The 24,669-nt window shown below is 35.7% G+C and overlaps 3 protein-coding genes and 1 long non-coding RNA gene across 7 annotated transcripts in view; 2 read left to right on the top strand and 2 right to left on the bottom strand.

Annotated features, from left to right (window-relative positions):
- The first annotated feature begins 297 nt into the window (after positions 1–297).
- On the top strand, positions 298–3,272 carry LOC105462972 (golgin subfamily A member 5). 2 transcript variants are annotated; one of them, XM_011709924.1, is made up of 7 exons: positions 298–659; positions 924–1,360; positions 1,439–1,889; positions 1,973–2,177; positions 2,282–2,521; positions 2,700–2,933; positions 3,013–3,272. In XM_011709924.1, exons 1-7 carry the CDS (start codon positions 514–516, stop codon positions 3,070–3,072), a joined length of 1,773 nt encoding a protein of 590 aa, XP_011708226.1. In that variant the 5' UTR covers positions 298–513; the 3' UTR covers positions 3,073–3,272. The 2 variants fall into 2 exon arrangements, with proteins under 2 accessions (XP_011708226.1, XP_011708227.1); XM_011709925.1 differs by lacking the exon at positions 298–659 and adding an exon at positions 679–864.
- Positions 3,273–3,287: 15 nt separating this feature from the next.
- On the bottom strand, positions 3,288–16,876 carry LOC105462971. Its single transcript, XM_011709923.1, is given in 5 exon segments — positions 3,288–6,451; positions 6,453–6,528; positions 6,530–6,740; positions 7,974–8,275; positions 16,696–16,876. Coding segments are annotated over 4 exon segments (618 nt in total). The 5' UTR covers positions 8,260–8,275; positions 16,696–16,876; the 3' UTR covers positions 3,288–6,406.
- Positions 16,877–17,614: 738 nt separating this feature from the next.
- On the top strand, positions 17,615–19,439 carry LOC105462969. The gene is made up of 3 exons (XR_976139.1): positions 17,615–17,792; positions 18,233–18,406; positions 19,358–19,439. It is a non-coding gene; the product is annotated as an uncharacterized LOC105462969 (long non-coding RNA).
- LOC105462970 (odorant receptor 4-like) overlaps positions 18,430–24,669 on the bottom strand; it is a 6,953-nt gene continuing 713 nt past the window's right edge. The window contains exons 1-9 of one of the 3 annotated variants that reach the window (XM_011709920.1): positions 22,540–22,865; positions 21,309–21,428; positions 21,081–21,198; positions 20,637–20,916; positions 20,344–20,499; positions 20,165–20,255; positions 19,945–20,081; positions 19,482–19,614; positions 18,430–19,408 (exon numbers count right to left, since the gene is read on the bottom strand). In XM_011709920.1, coding sequence (XP_011708222.1) covers positions 19,358–19,408; positions 19,482–19,614; positions 19,945–20,081; positions 20,165–20,255; positions 20,344–20,499; positions 20,637–20,916; positions 21,081–21,198; positions 21,309–21,428; positions 22,540–22,683 — 1,230 coding nt within the window. In that variant the 5' untranslated portion in view covers positions 22,684–22,865 and the 3' untranslated portion in view covers positions 18,430–19,357. Of the gene's footprint in view, positions 19,409–19,481; positions 19,615–19,944; positions 20,082–20,164; positions 20,256–20,343; positions 20,500–20,636; positions 20,917–21,080; positions 21,199–21,308; positions 21,488–22,539; positions 22,866–24,669 lie in introns of those variants that run through there. The other 2 variants (XM_011709922.1, XM_011709921.1) reach the window with 2 other exon arrangements.

Raw genomic sequence — 24,669 nt, 5'->3', positions numbered from 1 at the left:
AAAGTCCAAGACGGTGTTACTCGCCGGAAGTATTCGTAATCTGAGAGAGAACATGATTTTTGAATGCGCATGTTTTCGAGAATAAAGCCCCAGCAGTCTCGAAAATCTCGAGAGATGGATGTAGCACGGACACGCACCACAAATTGGATACCCGCGTTGCAGAAAAGTGACAGTTGCTACGTAGTTTACAACCACTTCGTCAGGGGGCGTTAGTGCGGGCACGAGGGCGCATTTTGAGGAGGTAACCATGCAAAAGACCGTCATGTCCTCTCTCAGATTTCTCTCTGTCCGAGGATTGGAAAGTTCGTTTGAGTGCAGCGAGTGCGGGAGAGGTGCAGTTGCTGACGCGAACACGTTGTCTCCTCATTACTCACTCCAGTATTCACTGTCACGTAACGAACGGAAGTCCGCGGAGTGTATGGTGCGGTGGCTCGTCGAGCGTCGTTACGTGCGACACAGTTTTTACTCATTTCATCGGGCAGTATATTATTTCTTATCACCTCTCGCGTCGATATGGCCTGGCTGTCCGGTCTTGCTGATAAGGCAGAGAACCTGTTAAATAAAATCGACAAAAACACCGCGGCCGTGTTAAATAAAGATAAGTACGAGATGCCGCAGGGTCATCTGTCAGAAGTTACATGGCTCCCTCCAGAATCTGGGTAATTGCGTTCATGTCAATCTCAGATTATTACAGCTGAATACTTGGATTCAGTTCACCACTTTTCGCGAAATGTCATTTCATCATTTCGCTTTACATTTGCATACAACGCTAAAATATAGATAAATTTATTCTATTCGTCGAAATGTCGCACAGCTTTCAACAGGTTTTGACATTTGCTAGTGGAACAGCGAATGTAAAAATATGTAGGTAATGAAAAAACATGAACATGATTCAAAAGATAACGAAAATATTTTTCTTTCAGGCTAAATGGAAGTACGTCCAAGACAACTCTGTTGGGATCGTCGGATCATATTCCCTATGCAGCTCCTACCTCAAGTCTGACATCGGTGAATCTGTTAAATGTAGCGGCACCCAAGGATGATGCGCTGTTTACATATTTGAATACACCTGATCCGAGTCCAAAGAGAAATCTTTCAGCGGATTCATTCAAATCACCGTCAACCACTTCATCGTTGTTGGTGGAGCATCCAACCGATGATACAGACTCAGACCTATCAATTCAAAGTGATCGGATTAGTCCAACTCCGTCTCATGTTTCAATTGAAATGATTCCTAATGCTCTGGATGATAAAGACGCTGAGATAAATGGGGAAAATGCAAATTTATATCTATATAACGAGGTACAGACCTTAGATTGTGAAAATCTGGATAATCCGACAACAGAAGCTACACAGAATGGTATACATATCTTAATTTTTCATATATAAATTTGTAGCGTGTCATTTTCTACAGATATTTTGCATTTTTGTATTATAGAACACAGCAATGCAGAGGAACATTCGAATGTGACATTCTATCCCCAGCCCAGATACAAAATAAAGTCAAACAATTTGAAAACAGAGAATTTAGATAATCCAATTGATTCAGCGAATAAGCCAAAATATATAAGAGATATGGAAAGACACTTCGAGAAACAAAATGAATTCCTTGGGAAACAGACGGATTACCAGAAAGAGATTGTAGTCCTAAACGAAAAGTTGAAAGCTATGGAGGTGGAAAAGTTGGAGCAGTCGAAGCAAATAGTAGATTTGCAATCGGTCATCGACAGGAACAGGCAGGAGATAAACTCGATTAGATCTGAGCTGGAACAGCATAAGGCTAGGGCGCTGAAAACTTTACAAGAAAAGGAGAATCTTATAGCAGAACTGAAAAGCAACGCACCGACAGCTATGGATGAAGCCACCATCATGGAGTTGAATCAATTAAAGTAACATCCCAGTATTTTACGAGTCTACAGTGTTAATCCGGCAGTCGTTCTATGAGCATTTAATCTATCGTATTAAATTGCAGGCAGGAACGTGACAGTGTTAGGGAGGAAAATCAGCAAATGTGTCAGCAGCTGAAAATGCTGCGGGAAGAGCTGGCAAATGCAGATCTGAATTTGGAAAAGATAAGACAAAAGTCAGCCGAAACAAATCTACAAAATCAAGAGATTCTGGCAAGTGAAAGACGTCGGAGATTAGAAACTGAAGAAGACATGAGATTGCATTCCGAGGTAAGTCGCACACACATTTTTTTGTTCGCATCTCTACAAAAATCACATCTCCAAGTCATTGAATTAATAAATCGTAATGGTTAAAAATACAAATGTTGTTTTAGGAAATAAGATCCCTGAAGGATGAATTAATTAGTCAACATAATGGATTTAGTTTGCAGTTACAAAAGCAGAATTCAGAGATTTCTAGGCTTAAGTTGCAATTGTCTGTATCGGCAACGCCGAGTAACGAAATGGACTCCAGAATAGCGACTCTTACTCAAACTTTGGTTCTAAAACAGCAAGCATTGGAATGTTTGACGACAGAAAGGAATGCATTACGTCTCCAGCTTGAAAAAATCGAAGTAAATATAATAACTTGCGAATTTTTTTTAGAGAATATTTTTTTCTGCTATATATTTATTCACAAGTGAACATTAAATTTTGATATTGATAAAATTTAGCATTATTAAATGTTTTCCTTCAAAGAATATTTTTTAGGCTTCACGTATGTACGTTTTAATAATATATACTTGTTAACAGCACGAATACAGAAATGCTGCAGGGAATTTGCGAAGAAACATATCGTACAACAACATAAACGACACGGACGACGCAAAGGCTCAAGTTCCTACGTTTTTAATGGAAACGCCGTTCGATACCAGTGTTACTAGAAGAGTAAAAAGAGCTTATTCTTCATTGGACGCTATAAGCATTCGAACGGGAGTATTTTTAAGGAGATATCCGTTAGCTAGGATTTTGGTATTGATTTATATGGTAAGTATATATACACATATATGTTAATTGTCATTTATAATTCAAATACCGCTACGAAACGTAATATATACTTTTATAGGCACTGCTCCAATTGTGGGTCTTGGTAGTTCTTTTATCTCAATCACCGGAAGTCCATTAATAAAAAAATTATAATAATACGAAACATTTTAAAGCAAAAAAAAAGAAATATATTTGTTAAAAGGATAAAATTTTTTGTAAATATCAGAAAGCAATATTTGCATGGGATGGATTAAATCTTGTACAGTTTAACATAGCATATCCTTATCTATAAAATTATTGTTAAATAAAATCTCAAATAAAATATAGTGATAAATCAGTGATAGTCATAAAGTATTATGATTGTAAAATTGTCTTTATTTTTTTACTACATATTTAAAAGGGTATAATGTTATAGGACTACAAATACGGGCAGCATTAAAATAACTGGTAAAAAGTTTGAAGGGGGGAGGATGTAAATAAGTTATTATACATACAATGTAACTTTGTTCTTGTAATATAATGATTATAATCAAGTTCAGAATTTTTATGTTAATAAAGAATTCTTCCGTTAAAGAGTCTTGGGGAATGCAATATATACCACGTATATATACTCTCTCGATTATTTTTAAATCACAAGCTATACAAAATATATTGAAATACGATATAATCGTGAATATTGCTCTGTTAAACACTAATTTCTTATTGTAACATTTGATTCCGTTCTTTCCCCGATATTAGAAATAAAGCGATATTAGAAATAATTAAGCACAGTGATATGACATTATTTGCAAATTTTTTTTTTTATAATGGATTTGTTCTCTCACATGCATGCACGCATGCATACATACACACACACACACACACACACACACACACACACACACATACACATGTCCATCGTACGTAAGATCAGATTCATAAAGTACTTTGTAATATAATCATGTCGACAGTAAAATATTCTTATTGTAAATACATACAGTAAATATTACGACGAACATTAGGTTACTACGTTGAATCTAAATATTATCTAATCGTCGCCTATTATATGTATATGTTTATATACAATATATTTGTATTGCTCCAGTGATTGGAAAATAGCGCGTACAATGCACCTTAGGCACAAATTCTCTCTATTCGCGTACAGTTTGATTGAATAATGCTAAAAGGATATTTATCACATGACTTTCAGTATGAAATTTATCAATTATATCCCTGAAATGTATAATATATATGTAACTATATGGTTTTATCACACAATTCTAAAGTAGATTAAATGCGGCATTTAACATTGCTTTCTCAATTCGTTAGTTATATAGATATCTCAAAATACGCTACGATTCGCAAAATAAATAAGGATTTGTTACTTGTAAAAGATATCGTGGCGGTCAGACGGGTTGAAGGCGCGCCTTTCAACGCGGCAACCACCTTCGCACGAGCGCCTTATCGTATCGAAGCGCCTCGCGAAACTCGCACTAGACCCGCGAGCCGCGAACTAATAATAAAAATTTCGATGCCCACAAGTATATGTATAGCGTGGCTATCGAAACTAGAGGTTTCTCAAGTAAGAGTTAGGACACCGAGTGATGACTGTCAGTCCTCAGGACTAGTGGATCACGTTGGGGTCACAAGTGCAGGCTAGCGGAATTCGCACAATTTTTTTTCCAACACGGAGGCTAAAAGCTTTCGCTGTTTGAGATATCGAAACGAATGAGATCTTATCTAGCTTATTAGGATTCTGTGTGTGGCAGTTCTGACATGATTTTTTATAGGTAGATTTTTAATAATTACTCGATCATTGAAAGACAGAACGGGGTATAAAATGGGATGTTACAAGTCTGTTAATTGATGAAATAAAAAAAAAAAATAATGTTACAGTGCTATAGGCAATTTAAAAGCGTGATTTATAAGTTAAACATCAAAAAGTTTGGAATAATTAAAATACTTTGGATGCTAATTTACGCATTCATTGATTCTTTGACGAATTTCGCATTAACGTTATATCACGTTATAAACGTCATGCCATATAAACGTCATGCCATATAAACGTTTAATAAATATCTAACGTTTCAATCAAAAAGCAGATTACTTACAGACCAAACTTAACACTTAACACTGTATTTCAGCTCTTTTAATTGCTCGACTAACTTTACAAAATCCACGAGAAGCAACTTCATTCATTTCGATATCTCACTCAACGAAAATTGTTTCAGCGAAAGCTCTTAGCCGTGTTGGAAAAAAGGTGTGCGAATTCTGCCACCCTGCAAAATATATATTACGTCCAAGAATATAATTCTCTTTACTACATTTCAGAATATTACGTAATAATTATATAATAAGATACGATTACATTGGGATCGCTTTTATTTTATTTAATCGAAAATATGTACGGAAAAAATAATGTTGTGTATTAACAGCATTAGGCAGTAGCAGTCTAATTGAAAATAATCCTTGTTTATACAAGAATAATATTAACGAATAATATTTTATTAAAACAAGAGCATGGCGTATGTTTCATTAATACTGTCATTGAATTAACAATATTTTTCAATTAGACTGTTATCGGCTAATGCTGATGTTAATACGTCATTTTTTCCGTGTATTTCGTAATGGCTGCGAAATTTTTTACCGAAGTCTTCGATCTGACATTTCGGTGCAGCTTTAAATTTTTTTTAGTTTAAAATTTTGAATCGAACTGTTAAAAAAGCAATATCTATTAGTTCAGAAAAGTCTCCATCACCATGCTCTAGATAGCACAACGTGAATACAAAGGCGGAGAGAGAGAAAGAGAGAGTACCATGAATAGATAACAACTATATTAGCGTTGCTTCCTCCGTAAAATTGGAAGTAATAGGAAGTCACTTTTTTTTTTTATTGAGGAATGTCATCGTTCTCAATTCCTCACGTTCCAATGTTCGACATTTTCGTAGTCGAGCCTCAAATCAGAACTCTGCTAAATTTACCTCAATTACGCGAAAACTATGTTTATTAATTATTATTCTTGAATCCCGTCACTCATTAGCCTCTGAAGCTTAATTTCCGACAAGCCGTTCATTTTCAACCTATACAGTTCGAAAATGATTAATACTAATTTCTCCAGCAAGCCACAAAAAAAATCTAAATTTCGCAAGGAGATGACGTTGCAAGTTAACTTCATTTTCCTTTAATTCTGGAGTACCCCGTGCGTGAAAGTTAATAATACTTGAGTTTCTAGACATCCCGGGATCATCCTGCAGAGTAACTTTATCGGAAATACAGTTAGTCAGTTTTTCATGTATATATACTACGCAGAACAGGAGGAGAGTCTTATAATGTCAGAGTCTTCTCCCGAGGAGAGAGGTATATTAAAATATATATCTAAAGTTAAACGTGTCTACATATACAGCAGCAGAATAGGTGTGGGCGCCTGAATGACTCACCGCGTGCGCCTATTTACGCGCCGGTTAAGAAGTTATCAATATCCGGGCATTGAAAAATCAACACTCGCTCATGCCCGCTTCGGATTTATCAGCTGCGAACTTGACTCGTTATTGGCGTTCGGCGCTCGCGATTACCGTGACTGGTGGCTTGAAATGAATTCCTCGTCGGATAGGCGTCGGGAAGGCGATAATGTAGTCGAGACGATTTTCCCCGTGAGCCACGTGTCCTCCGAGTGTGACGGCACTTGCGACCTTCGTCGTTGATCTTCCGGATTATTCGACTCGGAGCGCAGGAATCTTCGCGTTTCCGCCCGCAGCGCGTTCAGACGCCTCTCGAGGATACGGTTGCGCCGTATGAGAATTATCGTGCGTACGACAATGCTCAGGAGATCTGCGGGAACGATCGAGAACGAATTAGAAACGCGTCTCCGGAATAACGCGCGAAATGAGATAAATCCCTCGAGCGAACGCGAGGGATTTACAAGGATTACGAGGACTATATACCTCATGGGGGAAGAACTTTCGCAAGCTTTGCTTTAAAGGAGGAAAGTGCGGATGCGAAAACCATAGGGCGAAGTCTTATCGGTCTTTATGTTCCTCTTTTTCATGTGCTGGATTTACATATTACGAATATCAACATATTTCTTATTCTTTTTTATTTTCTAAATTACAATTTCTTTATAATTCACAATTTTTTTTTATAATTTAAAACTAACTTCATTTCTTAGAGATTGTAAAAAATTATAAAAGTTGGTTCTATATACTTTCCGAGAAAAAGGTACGTAGAGGTAAAAAAAACTTTACAAAAAAAAACGCTTCAAAGGTTTTGCTATCAAGTAACTAAAAAAAGCTCGGGCGATTTCTCTTATATTAAGAACAAAAGTGTTTCAAGAAATTTACACAACGTTAGTCTACAACGATCGACTGAAATTAGTATCTGCGTCATGACGCAGGTTTGAAGTTGTATGTACCTGCCAACTATTGCAACATAAAACAATTTATAGAAATGCCATTAAAACAAAAAACCGAACTCTTTTGGTTTCTTGTCGTCCCAATTTTATATTCCTTATTAAACATATTTAAATCAAGACTGCAAGTAGAGGGTGCTACCAGATAGCCATTCAAATAAAAAGTTTAAACAAATTTTTTTAACTGCGTCTCCTTTTAACAGCCAGAGAACTACAATCTCTTAGACATATAAATATATCTAAAAAGCTTTTATTGCTAAAAAAATGATTTATTTTAAAAAAGTGCAGAAAACAATTTACTTAAAAAAAAAATACAAACTAATACGTGGGTTCATACTTTCAAGTGCACCCTCCCTCTATTTGTCTCTCGTCAGTTCTCAGAACTGTTCTGTCCTTTTCGTTCCAAGAGAATTTATGAGAATCCTTGCCACGCGTGACCTAACGCGAGCGATTTCCATAACGGAAATCGCTCGTTTCAACGGCGGTTCGAATCGAAAACACGTGTTGCAAGAATTACGACGTGCCTCGCGGCCAGTTCGTGAGAATTTGGGAAAATTCTAAAATAATCGTCTAAAATTCTATAATATAGCCGTTTAAGATAAAAATGTAACATCTCGCGATTTCATAGTAGCGATCCTATTTTTTTCTTTCTTTACCTTCTCTTTCCGCGATGAGTCTTTTGTAACCCTCGTCCGCGTTCGTTAGGTACTCCACGTTTCCGTCCGCGACGGAACGTTCCGGTATCGTGTTCGCGTAGTCGAACCTCCGCGAGCAAATCTTGCGGTGCGGCAAGAGAGTTTCGACGATCCCGGTTCGCAGCATCTCCTCCAACGCGAATCTTGGTTCCACGTCGCTTTGAGATCCTCGTCGGCGACGAATGCACGCGCTAACGGTGGTCCCCGTGGCCATCGGGAACTCAGCTACGCAAAAAGTCGGCGGCATTCTCGGTGCGAGAATCCTGAAACATGAATTCCGCATTACCGGTTTAAATACCGCGATATTTACCATCGTTTAATAGAAGCAAAAATAACAGTTCGCTCACAGTATATAAACGATTTAAAACTTCCGCGAATATTATGTCAATGTTGTTTTAGCATCATTTCACACAATCGGAATGATATATTTGCATAGAGCAAAAAAAAAAGACGTGCCGATATTTCGTAATTATTATTTCTTACTATGCAGAAAATTAAAATTTCACAGTAAAATTCGTAAAAAATTGCGATAATTTAATTTAGTTAGTTAAAACAGCGTAATAAAATTTTTCTAATCAATTTTGTAATAGAATGTTATGCAATGTACAAAAAAAATATTGTATCATTTATCATAAAATAATAATTACTAACTTCTCGTCGACACGTGCAAATATCTTTTAAAATTCGTTTAATCGTTTTATACAAAATTGCATGAATTGTACGAATATTATATCTGCTTTCTCCCGTCACTTGGATATTTATATTCCAGATATCTTCAGATTTCTATTTTCAATCACGTTCTAGAATAAATCTACATCGAGAAAAATGCAATATCGCATTACTTCATTGCATTGTTCCCTCTCTCTTACTCTCAAATTCTTGCTCTCAGTCTTCTTTTTAGATAGAAATAATAAAAATAATTTTTTGAAATCTCATTACAAAAAATTATTATTAAAACGTTTCAGTTTGTTAAAATTTTTTCTGCAACAACATGATGATAGTACTTCATAAACGGAGTGAAGATAGTAGGTACTTCATAAAATGGCAGTAAAGATACCGCGTTTGCGAAATGAACAAAACATGTTGTTCAAGAATCTTAATTTTATTCATGCGTAACCCACAATACACGTCTAATGAATGCTCAAAATATACGTGCAGATATATATCTCGAAGTTGTTGATTGAAGACTACATCAACTGACAGAGAATTGTGCAAGAATACATATTGCGCTCCTTCGCGGGCGATCGTATATCCATTTCGAAAAGTTCGCGCACGCATAAAAGGGGACAATAAGGGTCAAGGGATTTATCAATGTTGTCATAACTTCCGCAAAACGCGCGTCGAGTGGCGGCGTCATTAACGTGCTGACGTGACTCTTAATGTCCCGCTATTGACTTCGGAATAACATCCGGCGTTTTGATGACGACCTATGTATCCTGCACGTGGGGTATCCTTCCGCCGCCGCCGCCGTCGCCGCCGCCGCCGTCGCCGTAGCCCCCGCGCGTGCAGCCCCCCGACGCCGATCGATGCAGGCGATGACCTGATTACCGCCAACGTCACTGCACGTGCCTGCACCGAAATAATGCCAAAGCCTCACGACTCCCACTCGCGGCGCGGCGCGGCGCGTATATTTGAGATTGTTTTGACCTCGAATCTCTTCCACCACGTGCGAGGCGTGACGCGAGCGCGCGCGCAACCGCGACCATATGATACGTGATAAATAAATACAAGGAGTCCTTGACACATCGGTGCGTGGAAAACCCGAGCAGGTAAAGAGCATCTGCATCGCGCGGCACGCGCGCGTTTGCATTTCACTTTCAATTATTCATGTCGTTGCATCTTCACATTAATTTTTACACATCCCTTCGCGCAATCTTGAGCCCGTTACAACCATGCTCATTTATTCATGTACATATATGTGTTTTTTATTGATCACATTTTTTATATGCTTATAAAATTATATATTACATATATATATATATATATATATATATATATATATATAATTTCCTATTTTTATATTAATTTATAATATTTAAAAATTTATAAAATATATATAATTTTACAAATATGTATAAAATGTAACAAAAATATGTCATACATATTGCCGTGTTGATAGAAAAGTGACACAATAAAAGATTGTCATTTTTGAGGTAATAAAAGGTTAAAGGCTTCAAAGTTAATTTCCTTTTATTATCTCAAAAATGATAATTTTTTACTTATGTTTCTAGTAACGGCAATATTTAAATACATACATAAAATATATAATGTATAAAAATATATATTATGTATTATATAAATTATTATATTATATATTTATAAATTTCTATAATAAAATTGATATCATATAAATAAATTATATAAGTATATAATATTTATATGTTTATATTATATTATATATATATATATATATATATATATAACTAAGATCGCCGTATAATATGTTCAAGGAATTATCTTTAATACTGCTAATCAAAATGTACACTCGCTCACTAAAAGGTTGCGACACTTTACTTTTTTATAGGTTTCAAAACGCATTAATATTTTGCAAATACGAACCACGATTGGTGTTATACTGCTTTTAAACTAAAGATAGTACATCGTGGTTTGCATTTGCAAAATATTAGTTATCTATAAAATATATATTACGTATAAATATAAATTAGAAACCTATAAAAAAAAAGTGTCGCAACCTTTTAGTGAGCGAGTGTACACTTCGAGGATTAAAGTTATTCTTCAAAATATAGTCAGAATGAAAGACATTAAAAATAGCTCCTTTATTCATCACCGTTCTCATCGATGTTAAAATATTGAAAAATTAATACACGGAGAATGAATTTCTCGATTCACGAATCTATTCCGGTGCAATATAATTTTAACTTTTTCTTTGCGTATATTAAAATTTTTACCCTAAACATCTCGAGGATTTATTTCTAAAAATTTCGATTCTATTTCAAATCCGCTACCATATACATCGAATCCAGATTCTCGCGTTCGGTTATAAGACCGTAGTTTATCGAACCAGATATATCCATTATATGACGAAAGCGAGTTTCCTCGTATTCGCCTCCATCATAACAGATAAATAGCTCGAGCCACTCGGTTGCGGCGTACATAATCTCTCCCCCCCACCCCTCTCTCTCTCTCTCTTACGATTCTTTCAGAAAGTCATACCGACCTGTCAGTATAAATACGATTTTTTTCCAAGCTTTGGCACGTGTCGGTGATTAATGCGCGCGTACATATACGCGCGCCCACCGGAGCGTCCGGGAGCCCATCTATTTTGCGCTTTCCTCCGCGCCGGCAGTGCTGAAAATCACGCTGCGTGACATGCGATATATAACGTGTACGATAATTCTGGCATATTCGCGGGAAAAACTCGATTAAGGCGCTAAGGTTACACGGAGAGTGATACACGCGCGGACCGTCGGTCGCAGCGACGAGGGCGGGCACGTGGAAGGCCGTCTTACGTCATTCTGCCCCGCACGCTCGCTCTATTAGAGAGAGATGCGGGGACGAATGTGCCTCCGCGCCCGGCGACACGCGCGTACACGCGCCGCCGACCTGTATAGACGATCGGCGTGACACGTGCGCGCACTGACATCATTCCGACTCGGACACGTGTTAATGAGGAAACGCGTCCGCGCGCGCGCGTCCGCTGCGTAGAAACTGTCGCCGATTTTTCACGGCCGAAGGGAACTCGGGGTCTGGGGAACGAGCGTGTCGACCCTCGGACAGGGCGCTCGCCAGGGCGAGGCCCACGGTATCTGATAGCACGTGCGAATCTACCAATCTCCCCGAATACATAATTCCAGATACGGAATATTGCGGAATATTAGGACGACGACTGCCCACAGAGGAAAGGCAGGCGGAGTGGCAAGAACGCTCTTATCAGGGCTGAAGTGATAATTGGTATAGGTATTTCATATTATATTTTATAATACTGGATAATAAAACAATTTGTAAACCGATTGACAGTTTTTATTAGTTCTAAAATTTTAATCGGATCGTACGTGCCTGCAGTATCGTACTTACGTTATTAATCTACGATAAAGCAATGTAATTCACATCTTTCCGATGCGCTCCGGTATCGGATACTCTCTCGTCAGGTTTCTTTCGTCTACTCTTTTGTATTTTTTTTTTTTACATTATTTTATTGTATATATTTCATAGATGCATGTGGCTGCATGTTAATTGCAATTTCGGTTGCAATTAGCAACCGAAATCTAATCTGGTTGCAAGAATATTCCAACTCTCTCTCGTTGTCTCTTGTATATAGTTTCACCATTTCTATGATTTTCTCGAGAACTTCGCGAGCAAATCCCAAAGCGCGTCATTATAAGTACGATAAGTACGTTAAGTTTCGACTTCTCAAAACTTCCTATAAGTAAACGAATACGAATACGAGTAGATCCGTCTTGCGGGATCACTGGTCGTCTTCTCAGAGATTCTCTAGCCAAGTTTCGGAATCGATTACTTCTTTCAGAAAATGTCGAAATACTCTTTTGTCTGCAGCCTTACGCAATTAGCCGTTGAAAATGGAAGACTTTTTATGACGCAAGCAAATATCGATTAAGAATACTCTAACAAAATTTTAATTGGTGTACTCACATATTGAGTGGTCAGATTTACATACAAACTACGTAAGCGCACGTAAGAGCTGCGCAGTTTAAAGAGTCTTATATATTATGAAAGGTCTTGCGTTACTTTGAAAAATAAACACATCGATAATTATTAATATACTTGTAATATTAACAGTTTACTATTAGCATAGAGATATGAATGATATTGAGATCAAAACTGATTGCCCAACCATTTCCCAATATCTTTTTCTAGCCCATTTAAATTATTTTCCTAATTTATAATAATTTTCCAATTTTGGTTCCTACTATAATCTAACTGTCGTGTTATCTGTTTAAACCTTTGTGAAACAAACTTATCTATATTTTTCCTTATTATGTTGCATTACAATTTTAGGTCTTATAATTATCTGAACAAAATGAAAAAAAATATCGAGAAAGAAGAAAAAACGAAAAGTTTTTTTATATTGTTCCATTTCACGTAACAAGAATAAAAATATAACTCTGTCAAATAAAAGATTGCATAATTTCATAAAAAAATTAAAAAATTGAGATAATTTTAAAATAAAACTGCAAAGAACCCGAAAAGAGCCATAATTTTTTTGCGAGCCAAGCGAATAGATCTTATTTTTTACTTAAATTCAAATTTTATATTTTGATAGAATTTTTATTTAAGGAGACTTACGAAGATATAACATCCAAAATTAGAAGATTATGACAAATTATAACATATACATAACATCCCTCATTTTCGTCGAGAAAGAAAAAAACTCCAATTTAATCAAACAATTTATTACAATTAAAGACGCGAATTGTGGAACACCGTATATGTAATTTTCATTCTTGAATGAGTCATTAATTACCCTCCCACGAACTCTAGCTGCTATATCATTCAAAGAAAGAACATTCATGACAACATTGATAAAGACTACAGTCAACAGTACATACAGCATTTTTCCAAAACAATACGTATTTTTTCAATGTTAGATCGTATAAGAAACTATTACTACTAGAATTTTGCAAACTATGCAATATATTTTTAAAAAGTGTGTGAAGTTATCGCGTTTATAAATCGATGTAAAATATCGAGAAATTAATTATGTGAGGAATAAATTCCGAGATCATATCTAAATTGTGTCTATTCAATTACATAACAATTAATTAACATGAATAATAATATCAGATATTCTCGCATACATTTTAAATTCCTTTACTCAGCACCGGATCATTTATTTCTGAAATAATTTTATTTAAAATAATTTCTTTTTCATGCATCTAACCTCTGTTCATGTTCTCTGTTACGAGATCGTAATTTGTCAGACTTGTAATTTGACAGAATTGCAGAATTGCTTACGTAAAACTATGTTTCAGCTTCTTACGATTTCTTCGATTATACACAATTTTAAAATTTATTCATGCATTTGTTTAGAATTGAAGCACAGACATTTACTCATTCATCACACTAAACGAACCAATTGCCACATTTGATATATGCGTGAACAAATTGGAATTGTAAATGCGTCTTCCTTTTGTATATGCATCGTTCAAAGTAGAACCGTGGAAAATTTAAGTCAACACATGGATTACAAAATATCAAAATACAAAATATGCTCGGATTGTGAGTATTTTCTGAATTAAATTTGATTTAGTTTAACTTAAAATTATCGTAAAACGATAAACGCACCTGGTAAATAACATTATTGTACGAAAAAATTTTCGAATCTATTCGAACTAAATCGAGTTCGGATGTACAATAGCTTCCAAATTGTTCAATGGCTCTCTGTTACGCGAAGCTTAACACAAAATACATCTTTATTTTAAATCTCAATTTTAAAGCTCATACCAAACGCATTGGAGATTGAAAATTACAAATTGGAGAATTGAAATTCAATCAATAAGAATGAAACTGATTAAAAGTAAAATTATCTGGCTGGCTAAATTCTAATCTTCAATTCGCAATCCTCAATCTCCAATGCGTAGTTTGATACAGACTTAACAGTTTCCAATCTATTTTTAATATTTGAACAGATAATCGTGTCTTTCCATTCATATGATTTCTACACATGTCTATCATAATCTCGACCAAACTAACTTTTATGAATTTGCCTTTTAATTAAGAACGCATGCTTGATCTGTATAAAAAAACAAATTATTTTAGACACACACACACACACACACACACACACACACACACACATTTCGTACTTATTTATTAAATCCTAATCCGAAATATTTTTTTGGAACATTTAGAATATATTTAGGAAGATAGCTTGTAATATCAGAGAGATTTATTTACTTTCGAATCGATTCCCGCGAATCGATTGTCTATTTAGTAACGATTTTGATGATTATTTAATAATTGATTAATAGTTATTATTAAAATGACTATTTAGTACAAGAGTTATTCGAATTCATTCCCGATCAGAAAATTCGAATTCGATTTAATTCAGACTTTAGAAATATCCTCGTGTTTTTTTTTGCGATTGGTGTTAAAATTTTCAAATTGAGGGAAAAAACGCAACCGGAAGGAATGACAGCATCAATCGACATGTCTCCCTTTCTTTTCCTCTTCTCACGTTCCGCGAATTTACCGCAGATACTGAATTCTCGTTTTTTTTTTGTTCTGCACGCGAGGAGCCCGCGGAGTACACGTGGCGGCTGCAAAGTTCAACGACACGAGCTTGTGTGTCTGCACGTATTCTCTTAGTCAGCACATCAGAGAAGGATGGACACGCGCAATTCTCTCTACTCTCGTATAACACATTCTCTAGGACCCATTCTTCTCCTTTTTCTCAGTTTGCAGTCAAGATCATATTTTACAGACATGCGCGAATTTTTATAGACCCCCTTGCACACGAACAACGAACCGCATCTGTTGACGTAAGTTAGGGGGAGGACGAGCGAGATTATCGACGTGTGCAAGGATTCGATACGTCTACGAGTACAGACGAAAGTGGAAAATTCAGTTTTTCAAAATATCTATAAAATCACTTCTGTGTCGTCACGGTCTGGTTTGCTATCGAAAATTCTTATATAACATTCGGAAATAAATATTTACACTTATTTGTGAATTGTAAGTTAATATTTGAATAGATTATTTACGCATCATATAAAAGATTTGTAGCAAAACGCTTCAAAAATTATATGCTTCCAATAGAGCAATTTTGTTTTTGGTTTAAACAATATCCTGATGCAAAATGATATGGAAAAAAAATTGATATTTTACGGAAAATATTAAAATCTATGCGATTAAAATCCCAAATTTTTGTGAAATAATTTTTGTGAATCTATCACTGCAATGTGATTATACCATAATGAATAATACTAAATATATATGGAACTGTGAAATATCTAAATTATGTCTAAATATCTAAATCATTGCTAATCTTGTGCATATGACCTTGGAATTCTGTATCACGGTTCAATGGATTGGACAATCGCTCTCTTGATGAACGAAAAAAAAATCACAGTTTCCTGTTGAAAAACACGAGAAACAATTGACGTCATATTTCGGAGCCTGACGCGAATTCCGCGGATTCACACTGTGGTTTTCCGCGCGGAAAATACTAAAGTTCTCTCCTGTTGCATTTGCGTCATTCACGAGAGAAAACGCGGGGTAGTATAGAATACGAGTGCGAGCCCTCGGCGTATCGCGAAACTCGACCTGCGCCGTGATCCCGTCGTCGTCGCCGTGTTCGATCCTTTCGAATACAAAACCGGCTTACGGAGGCGCGTGCAATTTCCGGTTGCGAAATGGAGAGAAAGAGAAAGAAAAAATGCACGTGTCAAACGACACGCGCGTATTCGGCCGTGAGACGACACGTGGCTGGAGATCGAGAGTTCACGGATTGTGCAATCTTTTTTTAAAAGGCAATATAAATATACATATATAATAATAATATATATAAATATATATAAATATATATAAATATATATTATATAAATATGTATAAATATATATATATTTATATATATAAATATATAAGTACACATATATAAATAAATATATATAATATATATACAACACACACACCCACACACACCCACACACACACGCACACATATGTATATATGTATGTATATAAAATATATTATATACTTACGGAGCGGTACAAGAAGAACTGTCACTCAACGTCGTCGTTCCCCTCTCATTGATCTACACGCGCCGATGGTCGCAAATCGACTAAACCACGCCGGGGCAGTCGCCATGTTACTCCGGCGTAGTGTCGAGGGCACACCGCGTTGGTCACGCACGCGCGCGCTATATCGGTGAAGTACACGAGGCGAAGGCTCGAATTGACTCGGATGTGTTATATCACAATGACAAAAGGGACGACACGTGCGTCCCCACCATAACGGCCCGCCACCACCGCCGCCACCGCCGTCGCCGTCTCCGCCGTCTCCGTGTCGGTCCGGTTGAAACATTTCGCGATAATGTTGCCGCGGCCAGACGGGACGACCTCGGTTCCGCGATTAAGCCAGCCCCGGGTCTGAAACTCTTAAGCGAATCGCACCATACAAAAAGATAGAAAAAAAGAGATTTTCTCCCTCAAGGAGGGAAAGAATTTTTCCCCGGGAAAAAAGCCCGTTTTTTTCCCCCGGTGCGGAAAGCTGAGCAAAATATGTAATAATCGTAATTAGTAATATATATATAAGATATGCTGACGTTAAAGTGGTAGGATTTTTTAGAACTCCGCGAAACTTCTTCGAAAGATATCTTCGAAAATACACATATGCCCTGTTCTTGAAAGTTGAATTCCCAGTAAAGTCATAAGATTCATATCTATATAATACCATACAATCCTTCTTATGTCTCGATATATCTGCAAAAAATAAGAAATTTTGTAAGAAAATATAGAAAAGCGATTTATGTCGTAAGTAAAAAAATGTACTACTTTTGAAATCTTTGTAAAATATATATCGATACATATGCGAATTTCATAAACGTTTCGATTTAACTCTTAAAGACATCTCGATTTTTCTGACGAGACATTCAGAACATTACACGTGCGCGAGACACAAAGGGTCTACCTACAGTACCTACGACGTATATACGATACGTTTTACGAACTATTAAAATATATATATGGAAAATATATGGAAATATATGGCGAGGAGAAATTCACGTGAAGCACGCAAGCACCGTTTTTACGAACGTTGCAACACTTATGCATAAAGCATAAAGCACTCCAAACAATTCGTATGCAGTAGTAACCACAAATTATCTGCGAGCGTGATAATACGATGTTCTCGCGATTTCGATGATTATGACGTTTCTCGATTTCACGATGACGCATCGATTTAATTTCGATAGGATAAAATTATTTAAAGATTTGCGATTATGTGAAATTCGATCGCGTGAAATAGGCACGCGAGTAACTTCGCTGCTTGAAATCCAAATTTTCTGAGACAGCAATTTGCTTTTTCTTCCTCCAAATTGCGTCGTTAATTCTAGTGGCTTTAGACTTCGAATTCTCCGAGCGATTTGACTCGCCCCGAGAATGGTGAAGAAAAACTAGATTCGACAATTTTTCGCAATTTACGAATATTCGCACATCTTCGTTAATTACGCAAACTTGATTGCATCAGTCATCTGAATTAAATAAGCTCAACTTGATAATTTGCTGTTGTTTTTTCTAGATCTTAATTAGACACCTGTCGATCTTAATTACACACCTGTGAATCTCTTCTCGAAGAAGGAAAATTTTACTATAATCTCAATCGGATCCGGGTGACGTCGATTGAAAGCCCTAAAGGCCATCAAAATGAGACGAAGAGAAGAAAGAAAAAGAAATCACGCAGTCACGCATTTATGTAATCGGATAATCAATTTGTTTTTGGATTTTACTGTATTAACAGGTCGTTTTTATGCGCTCGATTGGCGTCAGTAACAGCGAGCCTTGGATGTTCTTTTTTACCTCGCTGTTTTTACTTGTGACATTAACTGTTTTTACACAGCGATAATTATTTGTTATATAATTATGTGCAGTTATCTTACTGTTGCCGTTGATTTTTTACGTAATAATGCATTCGTGTATTTAGTGCACGTTGATTGGATTTTTTCGTAATTGATTTTTGCATAATGGTGCTCTCTGACGGGATCTCAATTTCTTTCACGACGTCGTGAATTGCTTTAAATGGTTTCTTACACGTTTTCAGACTACGAGATTTAAATCAGAATCCTTCAACATCGATTTTTATTCGTTAACCATTGTTAATTTAATAGACTCTAATATCTCTCGTTTAGTCTCCAAATTACGATTTTCTGTACCTTGATCCGTGTAGTATTAAATTTTTATACATTACTTAAAAGCTTGGATATTAAAGGATGAAAAGATTAAAGTTTTTTAATACTTGCGTTAACCGTCCGACAATTTGAGCTATAAAAGTTGCAGAAAATACACGCGCTCTTACAAATTATGAACACGTACAAATAACTTCTTGACGATGAAATTGTGTTGATTTGACAGATTGGATTTTTATTTTTAAAAATGGTAACGATTATAACGTTATAATAATAACAACTATATTTAAATTTTTATGTTAACGTACAAACAGAAAAATAACTTTACAACACGTTTCAAAATCTCCATCTATAACTTGCCAATTTTTACTGATTTCATTTATCATTCTTACGCGATAAGAATTAAAATTAGAATTAAAATTACAATTGTATATATTAACGACGAAAAATCACAAAAAATCGCTAATTTTATCGTTTAATTATCCAACATAATCTCCCTTTTTTTTTCTTTTCACCGCAAGTTACCTGAACGACGAAAGGGCGGTGAAGTAAGATATGGCTGCCTGCACCATCTTAAAATTCAAATTGACTATATATCCCCACAGTACTGTAGATGCTGCATGAATTAAAAAGAGCCATTCTTACCGATGCATAATTCGCCATCGATAGCACGTATATTTTGCCAGCCGTTAATGTACAAGGTACAAAACCCCTGTAAAGTAATATGCTCAACAACTGTGTCGTTCTTCGCGACGTTCTGTACCATAGCATGTTGTATCTAAAAACAATAATTATATTACAATAACGCTTTACCTTCTGTCTCTACAATGATCAATCGAGTCCTTTTAAATTATTGAAATATTTGAAAGAGCAAAAAGACGACAAAGAAAATAGAAAATAAAATAATTTTAGACATTTTGAAGAAAACTGTTAAAAAATAAATAAATAAATAACAAAACAGATTTATTCTCTCCTGCGGTGCTGAAGAATCAGAAAACAAGAAATTTGGATACTCTTTCCCCGAAAAAATCTATCTGCATTTTACCACATTTGTTTTTTTTTTTAATTCTCTCACATCGCGCAAGTAACTTTGATGCGATATATTTACGCTTTATGGAATATATCTGCGCTGTGGTCCATTATCCTCTGGCCGGGATAACTCAAAACGAAAAGATGTACGAAAGCGCCTATTACCATCGCTACGAATCTGACCATCTCTTCTTTGCGATCTAGTAAGCCAATTATCTGCAAGATAATTGAATTCTAGAGAACACGAAGCAATTTTTAATCGGCAAATGTATCTTAATTAATAACCGTTGCGCGCTCACTTGAATTCCGAGGAGACTTATCACGATGATAGTAATGAAGAGCAACATAAACGAATACATCTCGAATAAAGAATCCAACGAACGGACGTATCTGAAAGATACACAAACAGATAAATCGAATGCAAAACACATTGCAGTGGCATGTGTATATAATATGCGATAAAAAATGCAAAACTCACTCAATACTCAGCTGATGTTTCTGCAAGAGAAGCACCATTTCGCGATAGATCTCGTCATCGTAATCTCGCGATTTGCACTTCTTACTAATTACCTCTGCATCCTTAACGGTATTTTTTTTCGAATTTATCTCATAGGTCAGATTTTCTAGTCGATACCTTTGAAACAACATGATCAAAATTTTATCTGCGAATATTTAAGAGAGACGAGAGCATAATTTTCTGTTACTGAAATGAAACTTAAGTTTCTGAAATTGAAATTTCTCAGAAAATGAAGTGCTATAGGTATACGATACCCGATAGCGGCGAACAGACTGCACGCGTGTTGCGCGAGCGACAGGTAGCTCGTATCGGTTATTATCATAAGGCCCATAGCCACCACGATCGTCAAGTAGGAGTGGAGTAATACGGGATAGTAATATACCTCCCTGTCGAAGCTGTAGTCGACGTCGAAGAGATATTTGTAGGGGCGCGATTTATTGAGAGGCGTAATGAGATCCAATAATTGCGGCGTTACCGGGATCAGCATGTAAAGGCTCGACAACAAATAAATCATAACTGCAACTCGTATTATTGCTACGATGTAAAAAAAAACTCATCGACGAATAAACGATCGAATTATTTAGATCAGTTGCATTTGCAATTCATGATGACACGTGTAAAAGTGGGTGCGATATGTTGAGCGTGACGAGCCGGCGTTATAAGCCGGACGACACGCGAGTGATTTATCTCATTATTACCGGTATAACTTATCGCCATTTTCCGTCCTACGATAACGTACTCCTGCATGATTTGCACCTCCAACGAATGCGTGAAAACGCGCCAGTGATAGTCGATAAGCGACAACAGCTGTTCTATCTGGGGATCAATGAATAAAACGAAGAATTGACGATTCGCGTCTCGCGTTTTTATTTTTTTATTTTTTTAATCAAACGAAATCAGACTGCAGCAGCCTCGCGAAATCTTACATTCTTGTTTTTGAGACAAATGACAAAGAGTTTAACGTAGCCGCCGAATGTAATTATCACCATGATGCAGCATTCGCAGTCCTCGGTTATGGTTCTCCATGTTTCAGACAGTCTTATAAACTGAAAACCGGCGATAATAATTGCGAACACCTCTGCGCGTCTCTAACGTTTCCACCTACCTGCATTAAGAGCAATGTAAGTAACAAGGTAATGTGTACGAATTGCGACAAGAAATTTGGGATGCGATAAGACGATTTTTTTTTATCTTTGATAACATGATGACTTTCATAAAATAGAAGATGTATATCTACCGTTCCAGATCAATCGCACTTTTCTTATTTGACCAATTTTTGAATCGACTTCTTTTTTTCTTGAGAAAAATATCACAAATAGATTTTATATTTTTAAGTAATTAGAATTTAAGAGCTCTTTAAAAAAATTAATAATTAAATTATTTGGTCAAGACTTTCATTTTTAGAGAGCTTTTGAATTCTACTTGTTTGTGATGTTTTATTAAAAAAAAAAATTGATTTAAAATTGATCAAAGAAGATAATATCTGGAGCATTTTATGCATTGTTATATAAATGGAATTAATTGTTTATGCGATACAGTAATGAAGATTTAGAAATATATTTTGGATATTTATGACAAGTTTAAAAAAGTTGCTATAAAAAATTAATCTCATGAAGACGTTGTCTCATAAACATCATTTAAAATTTAAAAACATTTTATTTGAGGCGGTCTTTGAAGTTTTTATTTAAATATCTACACGTGCAGTAGCTTGAAAGCTGATAATAATTCGAAATTATTTGCCGCACTGTTAAGTCAGATGCATATTATAATTTTATTGACCACATGAGTTACAATATGATGATTGCTGTAGATATGATATGAAATAACACACACGTACGTACACTCATACACATGTATATTAAAATTTCTTTTTTTTGCGGGACGTATAAATATTTAAGATATTTTTTGTTATCTCAAAAAATTTAGAAGACTTCGAGAAATTAATGCTGCATACTTGTCCGATCACGTCTAAAATAAGCCGTACGTATGCTAACCACATGGGGATACTTCTGCTTTTTTCGCGCGCTCGCTCTCTCTCTCTCTCTCTCTCTCTCTTTCTCTCTATCTTGCTATTTTATTCGCATAACGGAATACACACACACACACACACACACACATAGTTTTACACCGACAATATAAAAAGCGGCCGAAATTTACCTCGAGAAAACCGATGCAGAAAAGAAAAGACATTACTATGGTCGGCAACAATATCTTCATGAATTTACTTTGTGTCGGCCAAACGCCGATTTTCGACATGAGGATCTTGTTAATATTGTAATAGCGTTTCACCGCCGACTGCATCTCTCCCCGACTCGGTTTTGTCTCTCACGGGGTGCTTCTTCCTTAAAATCCAAACGACATTTTCCGAACGGCCCCCTATATCTATAAGCACCATATTGCGCTAATAACGTGTTACTCGCATCGCGTAGTAACGTTGTTCGTGATAATCACGGGTTGTCAGGAAACGTGTGATGCGCGCTCCTTTATTACTTACTCCTCTTGTCAGAGCAAAAAAAAAAGAAGTAGCTAAAATTATACTTCGCGAAACGTCAATCGCCGCGATGATACACACACACCGTTTACATATCTCCCTCTTTCCCCGAATTCGCATTACGTTAAAAATACTATATACTTTTTTTCTCTCTTTCCTCGCGATATCGTACAATTTTTAAGTGTGAGTTGTGTCACGATGATAAATACATGATAAGCGTAGCAGGGAAAGGTCGAGCGACACGCAGAAAATCGCGCGATATGAGCCAAATAAATTACAAAGTTTACGAAGGGGGATTCGCGTAACACGAGGGGACACGTGCCGTCGTATAAAAATCTGACAGATAATTTATTTTTAATTTTCGATTGTTCCATCCCGAATGCTGTTCGTGTCTCCGCGCGTCTGCCACAATCTTACAGTAATGTATCGTACCGACACGTGTAAATCCATAAGAAGTTGAACAAATTGAGAGTCTCATTAAAAATAAAAACAAGATAAAAAGTTTCCATCGAGAAAGAAGATAATTCGGGCGCCTGCTCTTCTTAAAAAGAAGTAAGGTATGTGATGCAATCCACATTAATTTTGTAAGAAGGAAAAACGTTATTTGAGCAAAAACTGCAATAACTAAGACATCTGATCTTTTGTAAATGATACGCGACTGGACGTCAAAATTCTTTATGCTTCAATTAATTGTTTTTTTTTTATTTACGAAATGTACATACGTAATTTTTTAAATTAACATTATTTTCATTAATTTAATTTGAATGATTAGGAATCCTCGGAGCATCCAATTATTAAGAAATAATATAAATTAAATAGTTATATATGCGCACATTATTCTTTTCTATATCGTATATATATTATATATAATTAAATAAACATTCTGACTGAATATGTTTAGTTTTTACTCTGTTATTTTCACGATAGTCAAGTGACGGTATATAGAGTGATATTTAAGAAACCAAAATAAATGTCATTATGTTTTAATTTTTAACGTCAATCTGCCGGGTTATTATTGATTTTTGGTATTATCACGATCCAGCTAATATTCACATATGTAAACATTAATCTAATCTTACCTTATAGTCTCTTTTATTACTATAAATCTGCTAAAAATTCTAAACTAATTATCATCCGCGCTGAACAATATGTTTGAATTATCATCATTTATCGTTATTTCCTATTAGAGCTGCAATATTTCTTAAGAGGGCGTGAGCATACGGCGTAAATGTGGAGATCTTCTTCGGAGAAATCACATACATACGCGGTACGTCCTGTGTACGATAAAGTCGGTAATGATGATCGAGATATTTAGCAGTCGGCAAGTATGCGATACACGATACCGAAACTCACCGAAAAAAAAGTTTCTCTTCGTTTATACAATTATATTTTTGCATAAAACTCCAATTAATTAAATTAACGATTAATTCAACAGGCAGAATTGCTTAAGATAATATTTGGAAATGAAGACGATTTATTATCCCTGATCTAAATCCAAGTTCATTTCGTTTTAATTTTATTTGTTTATATATATAATTATGTGGCAGGAGGTAAAACATGAAATTATTATATTTTGTTCAATTGAAATCATTGAAATAATAAATATAAGTAACAGTAGTGAATTAAACAGCTTATATACACTGCATATATATATATATATATATATATATATATGTGTGTATTTATACTCGCATAATCTCTGACCTTTATGCGTACATACATAGATACTTTCATTGAACGTCCCACGATAATTAGGATTGAACTGCTACGACTTACCATGTTCATTTCTATAATTG

Source organism: Wasmannia auropunctata, unplaced genomic scaffold (genome assembly GCF_000956235.1).
Source record: "Wasmannia auropunctata unplaced genomic scaffold, wasmannia.A_1.0 LD336092.1, whole genome shotgun sequence".
Taxonomy (NCBI): Eukaryota; Metazoa; Arthropoda; class Insecta; order Hymenoptera; family Formicidae; genus Wasmannia; species Wasmannia auropunctata.
This window is presented reverse-complemented; position numbering and strand designations above follow the sequence as displayed.

Bases quoted from the DNA above. Each gene is read 5' to 3' on its own strand.
- LOC105462972 (XM_011709924.1), top strand. From the start codon at position 514: ATGGCCTGGCTGTCCGGTCTTGCTGATAAGGCAGAGAACCTGTTAAAT. The intron at 660-923 runs GTAATTGCGTTC...TTTTTCTTTCAG, and splicing joins TGGCTCCCTCCAGAATCTGG to GCTAAATGGAAGTACGTCCA. The intron at 1,890-1,972 runs GTAACATCCCAG...ATTAAATTGCAG, and splicing joins ATGGAGTTGAATCAATTAAA to GCAGGAACGTGACAGTGTTA.